Below are 15,480 nucleotides of genomic sequence, written 5' to 3'. Positions count from 1 at the left end.
CGTGAGTAGCCGCTCCCCCCGCGCCCCCCCGCCGCCGCCCTCCCCGCCCCTCCCGGAGGGGGCGCGCGCGGAGCAGGTGCAGGGGGCGGGGGCGGGGGAGGGGCGCCGCGCGGCCCCGGCAAACTTCGCCCGCAGCTTCGGGGGGCGGGGTGGGGGCGGCGGGGCGGGCGTGAGAGTTGGGGGGGGCCCGGGGGGAGGGGGCCAGGTGGGGGAGCCGGGAGCCCCGCACGGAGGGGAGGGCCGCGGCGCGGGGCGGGGGCGCGCGGCTTTGTAGGGGCCCTGAGGCCGGGCGCCGCGGCCTGGGGCGCAAGGGGCCTGGGGGTGCGCGGTGGGAGGGCCGGGAGCGTAGTGGAGGTGCGCCCCCAGTCTAGGTGCAGCCGGGGGGGTGGGGTGGAGGAAGGAGCCCTAACTCTCGGAGACCGGGCAGTGCACGGGTTGGGGGGGAGGGGAGAGGATGGGGGTGCTTCTCTGTGTCCCAAACAAAGTGTCACAAAGAGCTCGGCCCGCGGCAGCCGCGGAGGCGGCTGTAACTCTGCTTTTGTTCTCCTGGCCCGGGGTAGCTGAGCTCTGGCCTCCCTATCTCCCAACCCTGCCCCCATCATCCTCCTGGATTATTTTCCGCGGGTGGAGTGTGGGGTGTGCTGGTGGAGTCCCTGGTGTGAGATCACAGGTCGAGCTCTGCTCGCCTCCCAGTTTTCGAGAGGGGTATTTTCCCAGAGGGTCTGCCACCACCTCCTGGCCTGAGAACTGCCTCATACAGGCACGTAACACTGACTTTGAGGGCCAGCTCTAGTTAAAGGGACTTAAAGCTGTATGTATGTTACCCCCAATCACAGGCGCTCAGAACTTCCAGAATCGGGGTCAAGTTAGGACATGCTAGAACATGGGTCCAGGGTGAGATTGTGTGTGTGCGTGGGGAGGGGCTGTACCTTCCTCTCACCTCTTTATAGTTATTTGGGAGCCAATAACTGAAATCTCCCCCCCACCCCCCGTCCTTTTCCAAGAGCTCACTCTTAAAAGGTGTCCAGGTTCCGTGTAGTGTGGATTTGCAGCAGCTTTCAGAGCAGTGATGTTCAGAGAGCCATGGAGAGAGCATAAAAGTGAATTGTGTATGCGTTCTCCAGGTGGTCTCGGCTCCGGGCTGTCTAATAAGCCCCTTTCCATTTAATCTCACCTAGCTCTGTGGCTCATATTCCTTAGCTGGTTTAGGAGAGGGGAGATTGCCAACAGGGGGAAAAAATCATGTGTTAGGGATGACCAGAGGCAGAGGCCTAATTACTGCTAGGCCCCAGAGACCCTGATCCTTTGCTACTGAACACTTGACCTTAAAATTTTTCAAATCACAAGGTTTGGGGTGGGGAGGGGCAGCCTTCTTGGTCCTTTATTTAGCTGATTCTTCTTTAACTCTTTTCACCATCCATCCATCCCCAGTAAGATGTGGTGGTCCATCCCCTCCTGCACCAGCTCTCCTAGCATGTAAAAGTAATTGGCCTGTTGCTTTGGAAATATTTCTAATTTGTAACGATGGCCCTGCATCCCTACAAAATACAAACAGGAGCAAGATAACCCCTGATTCCCACTGGGTGTGGAAAGTAGGTCAGTGCCATTCTCTGGCCAAGGCTCAGGGGTGGTGTTTAAGCCTTGAGTATAGAAAAATGTGAGGACTGTCCACAGACAATACATGTCTGACTTAGGTTCCAAACCAGGTCACAGACTCAGTCTGTGTTGGTACCCTCTCCTATTGAGGGCAATTTATGAGATCTGGTGCCTGAGACCTGGTTTGATGTGGCGATGATGGAAGCCATCTTGACAGGGCCTAGGAGGTCTCCGTGGATTTTACTGATTTTAGGCCACCTTCTGGGAAACTTCCCCTGAGGAGAAATTCATCTTCCGTTTGTGCTGCCTTATGTGTCACTGCTTTCCATCCTGGAAACTGCTGCATGCAAAAGTGTGGGATTTATTCTTGTCTAGGGGAGGAAGCCATGCCTTGTTTCTCCTCTTTTTGCCTCAGATATTAGGCCATTTTTCTGTGAGACATTTTGCTTGGTATTTTAGAGGCCCTAGAATCTTCTCAGAATCAGAATATTTGCCCATAGGTTAGTCAGCTATGACCATGCAGTATTCACACAAACACACACACACACACACACACACCCCTCCCAGCCATCTGCTTCCTCTGAATATACCAGATTGGCTGTACACCAGGATGTTCCGGGAATCCCCAGGAAAGCAACAGAATGTGATGGACTCAAATACGATGCCTCAGTAACTCATTCCAGGATGTACAAACTGTAACTGTTATGACATTCTGTATAGCTAATTAAAAGATGTCTAGGTATATGTATTTTGTATGACATCCAAAAGGCCAAAGTAACTCCTCTGATAGATGACCCCCATTGTTTCTCAGATAGGCTTCCATATTCCAAATAGGATTTTTAAAAAAAATTCCTAATCCACTAGTTTCTGTGTCCTCTCTGGTTCTAAAATGGCCAATGTGGCCTCTCTAGCACTTCCTAGCCCTATCTGTGGTACTGAGGTAGCCAAAGTGTGACCTCTGCTAGCCCACTGCACTCTCCATGGTACTGAAGGAATGGCCATTTGTTTTAACATCTTTTGGGTGACTTATAACCACACAACTTTCCAGTTGGCAGGGACTATAAATGTAAATTTAGTACAGCTCATTTCACAGAGGTTAAGTGACTCACTGAAGGCTGTAAGGGTGAGGCTTACAATAAACAGCCTTGCACACCTTGGTTGTGTTCTAACTCATCCTTTCTCAGGTCCCAGGGAAGGGTTTATTTGGAGGACCCAGAGGTGGCTGGCCTGCGTTTGGACCTGCAGAAACAACATCTTACATGACAGTGGTTGTCTAGTGATGCTCTGGCCATTTTGTTAATTTACCTGTTAATGTGCTCGTAAGTGAGATTCTGCATGTGGCAGGTGTTTGCCCCTTTACAGAGTCTTGGCACATTCACTAAATGTTGAAAATTAAGCTTTGGATGTCCAGTCTTTTCTTTGCTGATAAGCAGGGCTACTGCATGTCCCAGTTCTTTTTGATTAAACATTTGTAAGTAAAGTAATGCTGGAGTCCTCTTCTTTCTCAGCAACCCATTTCAGTTTCATAATTCTCATTGTAAGGAAGTTTATTATCAAATGTTATGTCTGAGGTTAAAGGAAAAGAAGGCCAGGCCCAAGTTCATCTGGCCTGAACAAGATACAATTCTATATGCAAGGAGGAGGGTAGATTGGATGACTTCTGGTCATCTACTAAAGCCTAAATTCCATGGCCTTGTCTGTATTTAAATATCAGGAAATCCTCCCACCACCATCCTCTTCCTCAGCTCTCTTCTTCCCAGCCCCGTGCAGCACTTGTCAGGGCTAGGAATTTTAGATGGAGAATTTTAACCCCTTCCTGCTCAGAGCATGTGTGGATCCCCTATCTGTGCAGATGGCAAGGCCCCGCCCCCCGTCCCTCACTCCCGCCTCTTGAGCTCAGAGCCAGTGTAATCCTCCTCTTGTGTGAGGAAGCCTCTCCCCTGCGGAGAGGAGGAAAGCCTGCTTCGGAACAGCTCTGGACAAAGGGGCTGAGATGCCCCATCAAACCACAGCCTCCAAGGTTTGAAACGGGGTGAAACCTAAATGGGATTTGCAGTTTTTAAACCCCTTCCTTAGGCTGGTAGTGCCCCTTAACTTCCACGCCTCCCCCAACTCTCTTCATTTCCCTCTGTAGCTGGCTCTCCCTTCATGCCCCTCCCCCTCTGTCTCCAGACTCTGCTGCTGGGAGGTGTTTCTCTCCCATGCATGAATGAGTCTCTGTAATGAATGGAAATGAATGGATCAGGAATCCAGAGAGGGGGAGGGGGAGGAGGAAAGACCAGAAGACTGGATGCCGGCAGAAGCTAGGAGGGGAACCTGAAGGGATTTTGGCTGGCTGGCCCTGGCTCTGAAAGGAGCTGGTACCACTTGAGTAACAGGAGTATGGCTAGCCCTCCACATTTGTTTATCCAGTGGCACAGCCCAAGGCGAGTGGAAGAGGGGTGTACTCTGATGGCCACCCGTGTGTGTGTGTGTGTGTGTGTGTGTGTGTGTGTGTGTGTGTGTAGTGATGGTAGTTCTGAACTAGGTGTTTAAAACATCAGTGGGAGGAAGTCTGTCACATCAAGGGGTGCAAGTTTTGAGGAGAACAAATAGAGAGCTCATGGTACCTCAAGGTCCAGGCAGGAAGAAGGGATGGGTTTTTAAGAATACAGGCTGCTAAGTGGGGTGACTTTACTGCTGAAAGCCAGGGCTCATCTGTCCTCCAATCAATCTGTCTTGTTTTAGCACCTCCGCACCTGTTGCCTTCATTAGCAGCTTTTCTTCCTCCTCCTTCCAATCCTCAGAACCAAAGAATGTGAAGGGGGTCCATGGAGGTGAGTGAAGTTCAGCCCTTGACCTGCAAGTACCTTCAACGGGTACTCCCTCTCCTGCCTACTTTTTTTTTTTTTTTTTCCACTTCCTACTATAGTAACACGTGTTATTAACTTGGCCCCAGTATCTAACTTCCATCCGTCCCACAACCTCTGGAGGTGAGAGGCACCGGTGTAGTCAGGTCAGGTCCCAGCCCACGGACACATTCTTCTTTCTGTTCTTCGTGTCCCAGATGCCTTTGCGTTTTCTACAGATGGGCCTTTTCCACTTCTCTATGTGCGTCTTTCCCCATAGGGCTCACGTCCCCGCATCCTGGTCGGCCCCCTGGAGCCTTCCCCGCCAACCTTCGACGGCGAGCTGGATCTGCAGCGCTACTCCAACGGGCCAGGCGTGAGCGCCGGGTCGCCTGGGATGGGAGCAGTGGGCTGGTCTGAGACAGGCGGACGGCGCTTCCCCTGTCCCGTGTGCGGAAAGCGCTTCCGATTCAATTCCATCCTGGCTTTGCACCTGCGAGCCCATCCGGGAGCCCAAGCCTTCCAGTGCCCACATTGCGGCCACCGAGCAGCCCAGCGTGCTCTGCTGCGCTCGCATCTCCGAACGCACCAGCCTGAGCGTCCACGCAGCCCTGCTGCAAGGCTGTTGCTGGAGTTGGAGGAACGCGCCTTGCTACGGGAAGCCCGACTAGGGAGAGCCAGAAGCTCAGGAGGCATGCAGTCCAGCCCTGCGGCAGAGGGCCTGGCGCGCCCTCAGGTGCCCTCCTCATCTGCCTTCCGTTGCCCTTTCTGCAAAGGCAAGTTTCGCACCTCAGCGGAGCGGGAACGCCACCTGCATATCCTGCACAGGCCCTGGAAGTGCAGCTTGTGCAGTTTTGGCTCCAGCCAGGAGGAGGAGTTGCTGCACCACAGTCTGACGGCCCACGGGGCTCCCGAGCACCCCCTGGCGGCTGCTTCTACGCCTGAACTCCAGCCTCCACCCCAGCCAGAACCCAGATCTGCCCTTGAGCCTGAGCCTGAGCCTGAGCCTAGGCCAGAGCCTGAGCGTGAGGCGAACCCTGCCCCGACTCCTGCACCTCCGGAGGAGCCCCCTGCGCCACCTGAGTTCCGTTGCCAGGTGTGCGGCCAGAGTTTTACACAGTCCTGGTTTCTCAAGGGTCACATGCGCAAGCACAAGGCCTCCTTTGATCATGCATGCCCTGTGTGTGGCCGCTGCTTCAAGGAGCCCTGGTTCCTTAAGAACCACATGAAGGTGCACACCAGCAAGCTGGGTCCTTTGCGTACCCCAGGGCCTGCCTCTGCGCCTGCCAGAGCCCCGCAACCTCCTGACCTGAGCCTGCTGGCTTACGAGCCGCTGGGCCCTGCGCTCCTCCTGGCCCCAGCTCCCAGCCCTGCTGAGCGCCGAGAGCCCCCGAGCCTCTTAGGCTACTTGAGTGTACGAGCCGGGGAAGTACGGCCCAACGGTGAGGGCGCCGAGTCTGGAGGTGGACGAAGCTATGGAGGATACCGCCCGCTGCCTTCAGCCCCTCCCAACCGGGCTCGGCGACACCGCACAGAGGAACCAGAGGAGGAAGAGGAGGTGGGGGAGGCAGAAGAGGAGAGCTGGGCCCGAGGCAGGTCGCTGGGCTCTCTGACTTCCCTGCACCCCCACCCAGGTGAGGGGTCAGGACAGTCTGCACCTGCCGTGGGGGCCCAGGTGAGATCGACGGCCACCCAAGGTATGTACGCGCTGTTTTCTCTCCGGGTTGCCTGCATTTCGTACTCGATGTTTTGTCCAACACTCCTGTAGCTTCGTTTTCAGAAGACCCGTCTTTAATTTCTCCTGGGCTACTTACTGGCCTCCCCGCCCCCATTTTTCCCCTATTGGTAGCTTTGTGACTTCCTAAGGTTACTAACTCTTTAACAAACCTATGTCCACCTCAAGCCTCCTTCCTCTTAGGCCCAGAGGAATGGTGGGTGTATTGGGTGCCTGGCCGGGGCAAGAGAGCGGAACCCTCTAATTTCCTTTTAATGTGTTGCAGAGGAAAACGGGCTGCTGGTTGGAGGGACACGATCCGAAGCTGGCCGAGGGGCCACTGGCAAGGACTGCCCCTTCTGTGGAAAATCTTTCCGCTCTGCGCATCACCTGAAAGTGCATCTTCGAGTGCACACAGGTGAGGGAGGCATTCCCCATGGGGGAGGGTCTAGGAGGAAGAAAGGTAAGAACAACCAGGAGGCCGGAGGACGTGCTGGGCACCTTTCAGACCAACCAGGGAAGATCATCTGAGTCACCTAACGGGGCTGGCATTTGTCCCTGGTCTTTGAGATGAAGGCTGTAAACTGAGCAAAATGCCAGTGTAGGTGTGCATGTGATCGTGCCCCCGTGACCTACTCTAACCCACTCCCCAGGTGAGCGTCCCTACAAGTGCCCACACTGCGACTACGCAGGTACCCAGTCGGGCTCGCTCAAGTATCACCTCCAGCGTCACCACCGAGAGCAGAGGAGCAGTGCAGGGCCTGGGCCTCCTCCAGAACCCCCGCCCCCTTCCCAGCGGGGCGCAGCCTCACTGCAGCCGCAGTCAGGAGCCAAGTCAGCCCAGGCCTCTGCCACCTGGCTAGAGGGCACTGCAAGTACCCGGCCTCCTTCGAGCAGCACCGGACCAGGGTCCCGTAGGAAGCCTGCCAGCCCTGGGAGGACCCTGCGCAACGGGCGAAGCGGTGAGGCCGAACCCCTGGACTTGTCCCTACGGGCAGGGCCAGGAGGTGAGGCCGGGTCAGGGGGTGCCCTTCACCGCTGCCTCTTCTGCCCCTTTGCCACTGGAGCTCCCGAGCTTATGGCCTTGCATCTGCAAGTACACCACAGCCGTCGGGCTCGGGGCCGCCGGCAGCCCCGAGTTGACACTTCTCCACCCTATGTCCGAGCACCATCAGGAGAGACCCCTCCCAGTCCTCCCCTAGAAGAGGAGGGCAGCCCAGGGCTGTCTAGGTCCGGAGAGGCTGGTCTTGGGGGTCAAGAGCGATAGGGAGCCCTCTTAGGAGTGATTAGCTTAGTAAGCTTACCCCGCAGGAGCGGGGAAGTGCTAGAGGTAGTTGGGTAGAGCAGCCAGCAGGGAGCAGTGTGGGACCCGTATCCCAGCCCAAGGTGGACCAAGAGGTAAAGTGGGCAGTGGGTGAAGGAGGGTGGGCAGGCAGTACCCACCCAGCCCAGGGGAGTCACAGTGCCTTAGAAGTGGCAGAGGTGAGGGTCAAAGAACGGGGTCCTAGGGCTGGTAGAGGATGTGTTCCTGTTGAGGAGCCGCTCTGCCAGCTTCTGCTGGTCCATAGGCATGAGAGTTTATTTTTGTATAAGGGGTGGGGGTGGGGGCACTGTACCCTTCTAGCCCTATCAGGGGCCCTGTAGACGTTGCTATTTTTGGTACGATTCCTGTCATCCCTGTTGAAGAGTCATGTCCCCAATAAACAGGTGTCTTGAGGCACAAGGCCCTGTGTCTGCCTGTGTTTTGCTCTCCCTAGGCACTTCATTATCAGTGAGCTTGGTAAGGATGCAAAACTTTGCCTTACCTCTGGACTTCAGATTCAGGGACTCTGGATGGGCCCTGAGAGTTAGCATTCGGAATAAGTAGCCTAGGAGAGTTCTCTTGCACTGTGGCCTGAGGACATCATTAGACAACTACTGGACTGTGCTGGACCCACCTGACCATCTCAGCCTCAAGAAGTGGGTACAAGACGGAGGAGGAGGAACTTCAAACAGCTCATTGAGCTGAGGAGGAGGAGGCTCATTCTCCCACACTCAGAGCTATCAGTGTTGGGCCAGTGAGGGGTGGAACAGCTACTCTCTGGCCTTGGTTTTATTTTCTGAAGCCTACATAGTGGTTATAGGGAAGTACTCAAGTCAGTTCAAACACCGTAATCCAGGGGCGCGCTCTGTCTCCCGGGAGGCAAAATGAGAGTAAATACATTTAATATAACAATAGTACAGTAACAGTAATTACATATATAAAGTCTGCAGTGCCCACCCCATCTCCTCCAGTGGCTTGCAACACTTCATTTCCCATGACACCCCAGAATGGAATTCAATTCGACCTGGCAGAGATGAATCTTCTGGGAGAGTCGGGAGGAGAGAAGCGGGCTGTCGGCAGAGCAGCGTCCTGGGGGTGTGCATTAGCACAGGCTGGGGAAAAGCTGGAAGAGGGCTCTTCCCTGTCCCCCGGGCATAAGGGCAAGCAAACAGCACCACTGTGGTTCCTGCAGCAGAAGGCACCAAGCAGGGGAGAGCTAGAGATAGCTATGGCAGGGGAAGCTCTGGTCCTTGCCCTCTGTCCAGGAAGCTGGGGGGAGGGGGGTCTTTGAGAGCTTCAGTCCTTCATTATGTCCCCTTGGCATCCCAGTCTAAAACGTGCTGAGGAGGGGCTGTGGCCAAGTTCTGGGTCTTCTCTGGAAGCCGGAGAGAAGAGGGAGATGGTTTGGGAGAGGCAAGAAGCTGACGCCCAAGCACCTGAGGTCAGGAAGGAAGGTCCTTAAGGGAAGGCATGCTGGATGTGTGGGTAAGGGGGTTGCTGACTCACCTAGGTCACAGAGGCGTGGTGGGGTCACTCAGGGCTCGGGAATGACTCTGAGGACACAGAAATTGCAGTGTGTTTAGACATAGTCTCTAGTGTATGTGTCTCCCCGCTTCTCAAGATTTTGACCTCTGACCTTGATTGCCTCTCAGCCAGGCCTAGGGGAGAGGAGAAAGGCAGACTGGATAACAAACCCAATCTGCAGCATCAGCTGAGAGTCGTAATGTCTGGTTCCTCTATGCCCCAGTTTGTCAAATGACCAGAAAAGCCCATCCAGAAAGAGACCACCTGCCCCCAGTCTTACTGCAGGGACTCACCTGCCGGGAAAGCCCTAAGATCCCTCCACTGGCCAGAGTGGGAGTGCTGCTCCCGGGGTGGGGGGGCTGCAGGCTGGGGCTGTTTCTTGGTCCTGGGGACACATCTCCAGAAGAGTCAAGTGTTTCTGAGGCTGGAGGGGAAGCTAGGGTGAGAGTAAGGTAGAAAACCCTTCCGAGATTACCTTAAACAACCAAGCTCCTCCGGCAAGGAAGAAAAAGCTCCATAGCAACAGGAAGCTGTGAGTCACCATAGCAATCCAGTTGCAAGAGAACCCCCCTACCAAGAGGCAGGAAATTGTCAGCAGCATCATTAGAGCAACCAGGGAAGAAGCGACAGGAAACTAAGAATTGCCGTGGTGAACCAGGAGGGTACAACAGGAAGCTGAGGCAGTTTCCATAGAAACTCAAGGAGAGCTAGAGAGAAAGGTACAGAAGAAGTGCTTCTTAGCAAAAGGCTGCTGTAAGCATCTCCCTAGCAACCAGATGGAAGGCTCTTTTAGCAACGGGGAAGCTGTATGTAGTTGTCATGGCAACTGAGCTACTTGGCTAGAAAAAGGAATTGCTCAGCAACAGGCAGCCTGAACATCACCATGACCCAGCGGTTGGGGGTCACCCCTTGAGAGGTGCCTCACCCAGGGAAATCTGCTTGACGTCCAGATCCCAGGCCTCCTCCTCGACGCGGGCAGGCAGGGAGCAGGCTCCCGGTGAGAGGCCGGGAAGGGACGGGCCAGCATGCTCAAAGGATGACACGGCTACGGAGGCCCGGGTGCGGGCGGCTGCAGAGAGTGGGGAGTTGGGGTGGTGGGGTGCTGATGTGGAAAAGTCCTCCTGGCTTCCTGGAATAGCTCACAGAGGGCTTCCCAAGGAAACCCACATTTTGGGGAGAGATGCTCACTCAGAACTCGGTATTCCTTCCTGACATCTCCCCATTGTTTTGGTATCATTTGCAAGGTCCGACTTCTGGGGGCACACCCCCTCCCCCAGCACCCTGGAACTTACCTCTTCCAGTGAGCAGGGCACTCAGCGTCCGCTCGCCAAGGGCTTTGATGTCCAGGAAAGGTTTGTTCCCGATGCCCATGGAAACCATCTGCTGTACTCGGAGCTCTGGGGAACAGAGACCGGGCAACCTCTTGGCCCTCCTGCCTCTGTGTTAGCCCATCCCTGTCCACTCTCTGGTCTTCTCATCTCTCACCAAGCCCCCCTTCTTTCTTCTAGTATCTCCCCTTCCTTGACTGTCATGGCATGGACTGTGACAGCCATCTTTGACCTCTTCAGAGATACATCTGTTCTCTCCTATGGATCTCATCTTGCCCATTTGGCCTCCTAACCAGCTGACGTGTGTGTGTGTGTACATGATGTGGGTGTGAATGTAGGCATGGATATTGGGAGGTGAGAGGACGCATCAGGTGTTGGTTGAGCCTTGCTCTCCACCTTGTTCTATGGCTGATCCTCTTAGTCATTTTGGTGTGCATATGCCAGGCTGGCTGTCCAGTGAGCTTCTGAGGGAAATTCCCGTCTTGGCCTCCCATCTCCTCTGTAGGAAGGATGTCATTACAGATGTTCCCGTTATTTACTAGATCTGCCGTACTGCTGGCTTCCATGTGGGTTCTGGGGATTTGAACTCAGGTCCTCACACTTGCATGACAAGCACTTTTACCCAGTGTGCTGTCTTTCTGGCTCCTGAGTTTCCATGTAATGCTCAGCTTCCCTTCATCATGGACATGAAGAGCAAAAGTCGTGTTTTTCCACATCTCTGTGGTTTATAAAGTGCTTCCGTGTGTATCAACCTACTCTGTCCTATCACACTGAGTTGAACAAAGTACTATGCTTTCTTCAGATTAATAGAATGATTCAGAAAACTACAACAACAACAAAGAAAAGATATTAATCCAGGTCACACAGCAAGTAAGTGGTGTCAGTTCTTAACCGCAGGGCAGTATATAGTTTAAACCTCTTTTGTGGAGACATTTGCTCTTGTTCCTTGGAAATGTCTAGCTTTCTCTTTCATCATGGCTAATTTCCATCTCAACAATATTTTTTTAAACCAGACTTTGAATCCTCAGTCTTTCTCTCTCTGTCTTTGGTTTTTCAAGACAGGGTTTCTCTATATAGCCCTGGCTGTCCTGCAACTCAGTCTATAGACCAGCCAGGCCACAGATTCACAGAGCTCTGCCAGCCTCTGCCTCTACCGAGATTAAAGGTGTGTGCCACCACTGCCACCGCCATCACCAGCTGCACACCACCACTTAGCTGAATCTTACTTAAGGCGTCCTTTCAGCCCCCTCTACAGTTTTCCAAGCCATCGCCACACACTCCAGAAAAGCTCCTGTAACTCCGAGCCTAAGCCGAGCCACCCTGGGATCTGCCTGTTACCCTTGTTGTGGGCTGCCTGTCTCCACAGCAGCTGGGCAATAGAACTTGTCCACTTGACTTTGGTCTCTGGTGAGCTAGCCTGCAATGTGTATGCTTCTCGTGTGCGCCGTCGCCGAAACCATAGTTCAAAGCAGAGTCCGCTGTCCCCAATGTTTTCTGTCAGGCCCATGTCAGCGGTCTGAGGAAGGGCAGAAGAGTTGGGTTGAAGATGGAGGTGTCCCTCGTTAGCTGGCACCACACTGGCAGGCGCTATGTTTAGCTTGGTTGATGTTCAGTAAACATTTGCTCAACATCTATCAGATACCAGGTTCTACAGTGTCTGTATGACAGGCCTAATTTAAAGAAGGGAAACTGAGGCTCAGGGACGTGAAGCAACTTTCTCAAGAGTTTATCCGAGTATTAGGATTCAGATGCATGTCTGTGCTATTCCAAAAGCAGACATTTTTCTTTGTCCTATGAAGAGTTGGAACTAATACAAGGACAGTTTGGAAAGCTTTAGTATCATTCTACCTGCTGATCTAGGACCATGGGTTGCTATGGATGTTTCTATCTGGCTAGATGCCTGAAGGAGGACCTGCCTCTTGGGTTCTGCTTACTTCAGTGGAACTCAGTTGTGTGTGTGTGTGTGTGTGTGTGTGTGTGTGTGTGTGTGTGTGTGTGGTGTGTCCTTTCTCCTCATATACCAGGGAACACCTCTAACTCAGAAGTCTATTTTTTTTTCCTAGTCAGGGTTTCTCTGTGTAGCTTTGGCTGTCCTGGAACTCACTCTGTAGACAGGCTGGCCTCAAACTCAGAGATCCACCTGCCTCTGCATTCGAAGTGCTGGAACTAAAGGCGTGCGCCCCACCACCTGGCAGGCATGTGTTCTTAATGGGACAGTCTTTTTCCATTCTCTTTTGAAACGCCTTCTTAAGTCTTCTACATGAATTATATGGAAAACCCCAAAGGGGTTGACTGACAACAGGGATTTTTTTCACCTTCTGACACCCTAAAATTGATGACTAATTCGAGGCCAAAACCTATTTTAGGTGATGACGCTCCTGAACCTGGTTTGAGGTTGAGCTCACAGAACATTTTGCGTTCTCGAGGAGAACATGACCCATATCCCAACTCCATGTGGTATACCTTGAAGGCCTGCTTATAAACAAAGGTCTCAGATCCTCCCTCAGAGCCCTTGAACTTGCTGAACAAGAGCAGATCCTCAAAGAGGAAGACATGGCGGAGACACTTTTTCCGGCCACAGATGACAGTGAATGGGTCCCGATGCAAGAGCTGCCCCTGTTCCTTCAGATCTATCTGGAGAAAGAGGGGAAAGGTCAGTCCAGGGGCCCGTGGTGTGAAATTACGGGACATAAGAGATCTAGAGGGAAGGGCGCCTAATGGACTGTCTGTTGGCATGGTCAGGAAGTCAGGGAGGGCCTCTCTCTAGCACTCTCTCCGCTGTTTCTCGTGCACACATGACTAGCAGCACAGTCATTGCTCCGAAGAGAAAAGACGCACTGCAGAGTTGGTACCCAGTCTGCCACGGGGAAGTCAAAGAACATGGGTAGGTCTGTCTTAGAGCAGCGGTTCTCAACCTTCCTTCATGCTGCAACCCTTTAATACAGTTCCTCATGCTGCGGTGACCCTCAACCATAAAATTATTTTCATTGCTACTTCATAACTGTAATTTTGCTACAGTTATAAATGGTAATATACATATATGTGAAATGTTCTTTCTACCTTCAAAGGATCCCAACCCATAGGCTGAGAACTGCTGATCTAGGGGTATGCTATTGCAGCCTGACCTGAAATCAGTGTGGGAAGGAGGTTAGGTCAGGGGAAATATGGTAGGCCAGAAAGGTAGAGCAGACAGGAAATAAGAATTAGGGAAGGGGCAGAAGAGCACAAGGTAGACATAGGAAGAACAGAGGATGTTGGACATAGCTTCTTTCTAAATGAGGCAACAGAAGAGGAGTCAGAGCCTAGGGCCCTAGACCTCAGGTCTGCTTTTATGGTCACCAGCCCACACAGTCTCTAAGACCACAGAGTTACACAGTTAGAGCAAGAGTCAGTGGAGGGCAGGACCTTACCTCACAGCCTCGCACGGCTTCCACAGCGAGCAGATCTCTGCCTCGGGCCTCTTGTTCCTGGAGCAACTGTATAGCAGTCCTGAGGGCCTGGCGTTCGGAGCTTAGCTCGGGCCCAGCTTCCCTCAGGAGCTCCTCCAGCAGCTGTCTATACCGAGCCAGCTGCTCCAGGGGCTGCTGCAGGGCCCGGGGCAAACAGGGGCTGCCCTCCATGGAACCCTAGGGTAGAACCGCAGCAGGGCATGAGAAGAGGGTCTGGGGCTGGTAGGAGCCAAAGTCAGGACAATATGTGAGAGGCTGGGTAACAGAGGAAGACCAGGCAGCCTTAAAGGTAAAGAAAGGGATCTGAAAGATGGCTCAGTGGGCAAAGGTGCTTTCCACTACGCTTTCCACTACGCAACCTGAGTTTCACCCCCAGGACTCATGGGAAAAATAACTGACTCACAGTTTGTCCTCTGACCTCCACATGGGCACCATAGAGTGTCCACACATATATATTCACATATATGTGCACGTGTGCACACATATACACCGATAATAAACATGTAAAAAATGTTTTTTTCTTTTTTAAGAAGAGAGAGAGAGTAGAGGTTAGAGAGATAACCCAGAAGCTACAGGACCTTGCCACCAAGGCTGGGAATCAAGTTCCATCCCTGGGACCCAGGCGGTGGAGACTCTGTTGGAATTTCTTTTTTGTTTTTTTGTTTTTTACACAATTTATTCATTTTATCTCCTGATTCTAAACTCCTCCCTCAACTCCTTCTGGTCGGTCCCTCTCTCCCTTCCTCCTTCCCTCCCTCCCTCCCTCCCTCTTCCTCCCTATCTCCTTCCCCTAGTCCACTGAAAAGGGGAGTTCTCCTCCCCTGCTATCTGCCCCTAGCTTATCAAGTCTCATCAGGACTGCCTGGATCCTCTCCTTTTCCTTAGCAGAGGAATGGATACAGAAATTGTGGCACATTTACACAATAGAATACTACTCGGCTCTTAGAAACAAGGAAATCATGACATTTGCGGGCAAATGGTGGGATCTGGAATAGATCACCCTGAGTGAGGTAACCCAGAAGCAGAAAGACACACAAGGAGTGATGTTTTTGTGCACTGTGTATTCACATGCTGATTTCTGTGTGCAGAGCTGACCACAGGCTGGACCCTGGGCTTTGTGGTTTTCATGAAGCATCTCCTGTCTTAGTGTTTTGTGAACTTTGTTCTCCATCACCTTCTGATTGGTTTCAATTAAAAGCTGATGGTCAATAAACTGTGGCAGGATTAAGAAGTGGGACTTCTGGGCGGAGAGAGAAGGGGTCCCAGGTGGGGACCAGAGCCGTTGGAAGGAGTCAGAAGGATGAAACTGAGGGCAGGTAAAGAACCGTGTGGCAGGACACAGATTAAGATGAATGGGTTTGCTAGTTGGGAACAACACCCTCAAGTAAGGCTTAAAGTTATTTTAAATAAATGTAAGTTTCCATGTCATTATTCAGAGCTAGGGCAGGCACAGAAAACCAGAAGATTAGCTGGGCAAGGTGGCACACACCTGTAACCCCAGCAGCACCTGGAGTGGCAGAGGCAGGCAGATCTCTGTCAATCTGAGGCCTACAAAGTGAGTTCAGGACAGCCAAGGCTACACAAAGAAACACTCTCAAAAAACCAAAACTAAAGACAAAAGGAAAAGAAAACCATAAGATTACAAGAACCAGCTCCTGTGACTTGTCCTATGACTTCTCCACACATGCTTAGCACACACACACACACACACACACACACACACACACACACACACACA

The 15,480-nt window shown here is 52.9% G+C and overlaps 2 protein-coding genes across 14 annotated transcripts in view; one reads left to right on the top strand and one right to left on the bottom strand.

The window, feature by feature from the left end:
• The window catches only part of Znf219 (zinc finger protein 219), a 14,136-nt gene extending 6,275 nt beyond the window's left edge, over positions 1-7,861 (top strand). For 2 of the 5 annotated variants that reach the window (XM_055621658.1, XM_055621657.1), the window contains exons 2-5: positions 4,324-4,412; positions 4,705-6,121; positions 6,425-6,556; positions 6,792-7,861. In XM_055621658.1, the coding sequence (XP_055477633.1) occupies positions 4,407-4,412; positions 4,705-6,121; positions 6,425-6,556; positions 6,792-7,405 (2,169 nt within the window). In that variant the 5' untranslated portion in view covers positions 4,324-4,406 and the 3' untranslated portion in view covers positions 7,406-7,861. Of the gene's footprint in view, positions 1-31; positions 77-473; positions 3,617-4,323; positions 4,413-4,704; positions 6,122-6,424; positions 6,557-6,791 lie in introns of those variants that run through there. The other 3 variants (XM_055621660.1, XM_055621659.1, XM_055621661.1) reach the window with 3 other exon arrangements.
• A 471-nt stretch (positions 7,862-8,332) lies between these two features.
• Arhgef40 (Rho guanine nucleotide exchange factor 40) overlaps positions 8,333-15,480 on the bottom strand; it is a 21,133-nt gene continuing 13,985 nt past the window's right edge. For 2 of the 9 annotated variants that reach the window (XM_055621653.1, XM_055621656.1), the window contains 8 exons: positions 13,704-13,919; positions 12,757-12,927; positions 11,632-11,809; positions 10,258-10,362; positions 9,891-10,034; positions 9,259-9,389; positions 8,948-8,994; positions 8,333-8,816 (listed from right to left, as the gene is read on the bottom strand). In XM_055621653.1, coding sequence (XP_055477628.1) covers positions 8,953-8,994; positions 9,259-9,389; positions 9,891-10,034; positions 10,258-10,362; positions 11,632-11,809; positions 12,757-12,927; positions 13,704-13,919 — 987 coding nt within the window. In that variant the 3' untranslated portion in view covers positions 8,333-8,816; positions 8,948-8,952. Of the gene's footprint in view, positions 8,817-8,947; positions 9,100-9,258; positions 9,390-9,440; positions 9,673-9,890; positions 10,035-10,257; positions 10,363-11,631; positions 11,810-12,756; positions 12,928-13,703; positions 13,920-15,480 lie in introns of all 9 variants that reach the window. The other 7 variants (XR_008721781.1, XR_008721782.1, XM_055621654.1 and 4 more) reach the window with 7 other exon arrangements.

This window comes from Psammomys obesus, unplaced genomic scaffold (genome assembly GCF_907164565.1).
Source record: "Psammomys obesus unplaced genomic scaffold, mPsaObe1.curated_primary_1811, whole genome shotgun sequence".
NCBI lineage: Eukaryota > Metazoa > Chordata > Mammalia > Rodentia > Muridae > Psammomys > Psammomys obesus.
The sequence above is the reverse complement of the archived record's forward strand: the minus strand, read 5'-3'. Positions and strand labels throughout refer to the sequence as shown.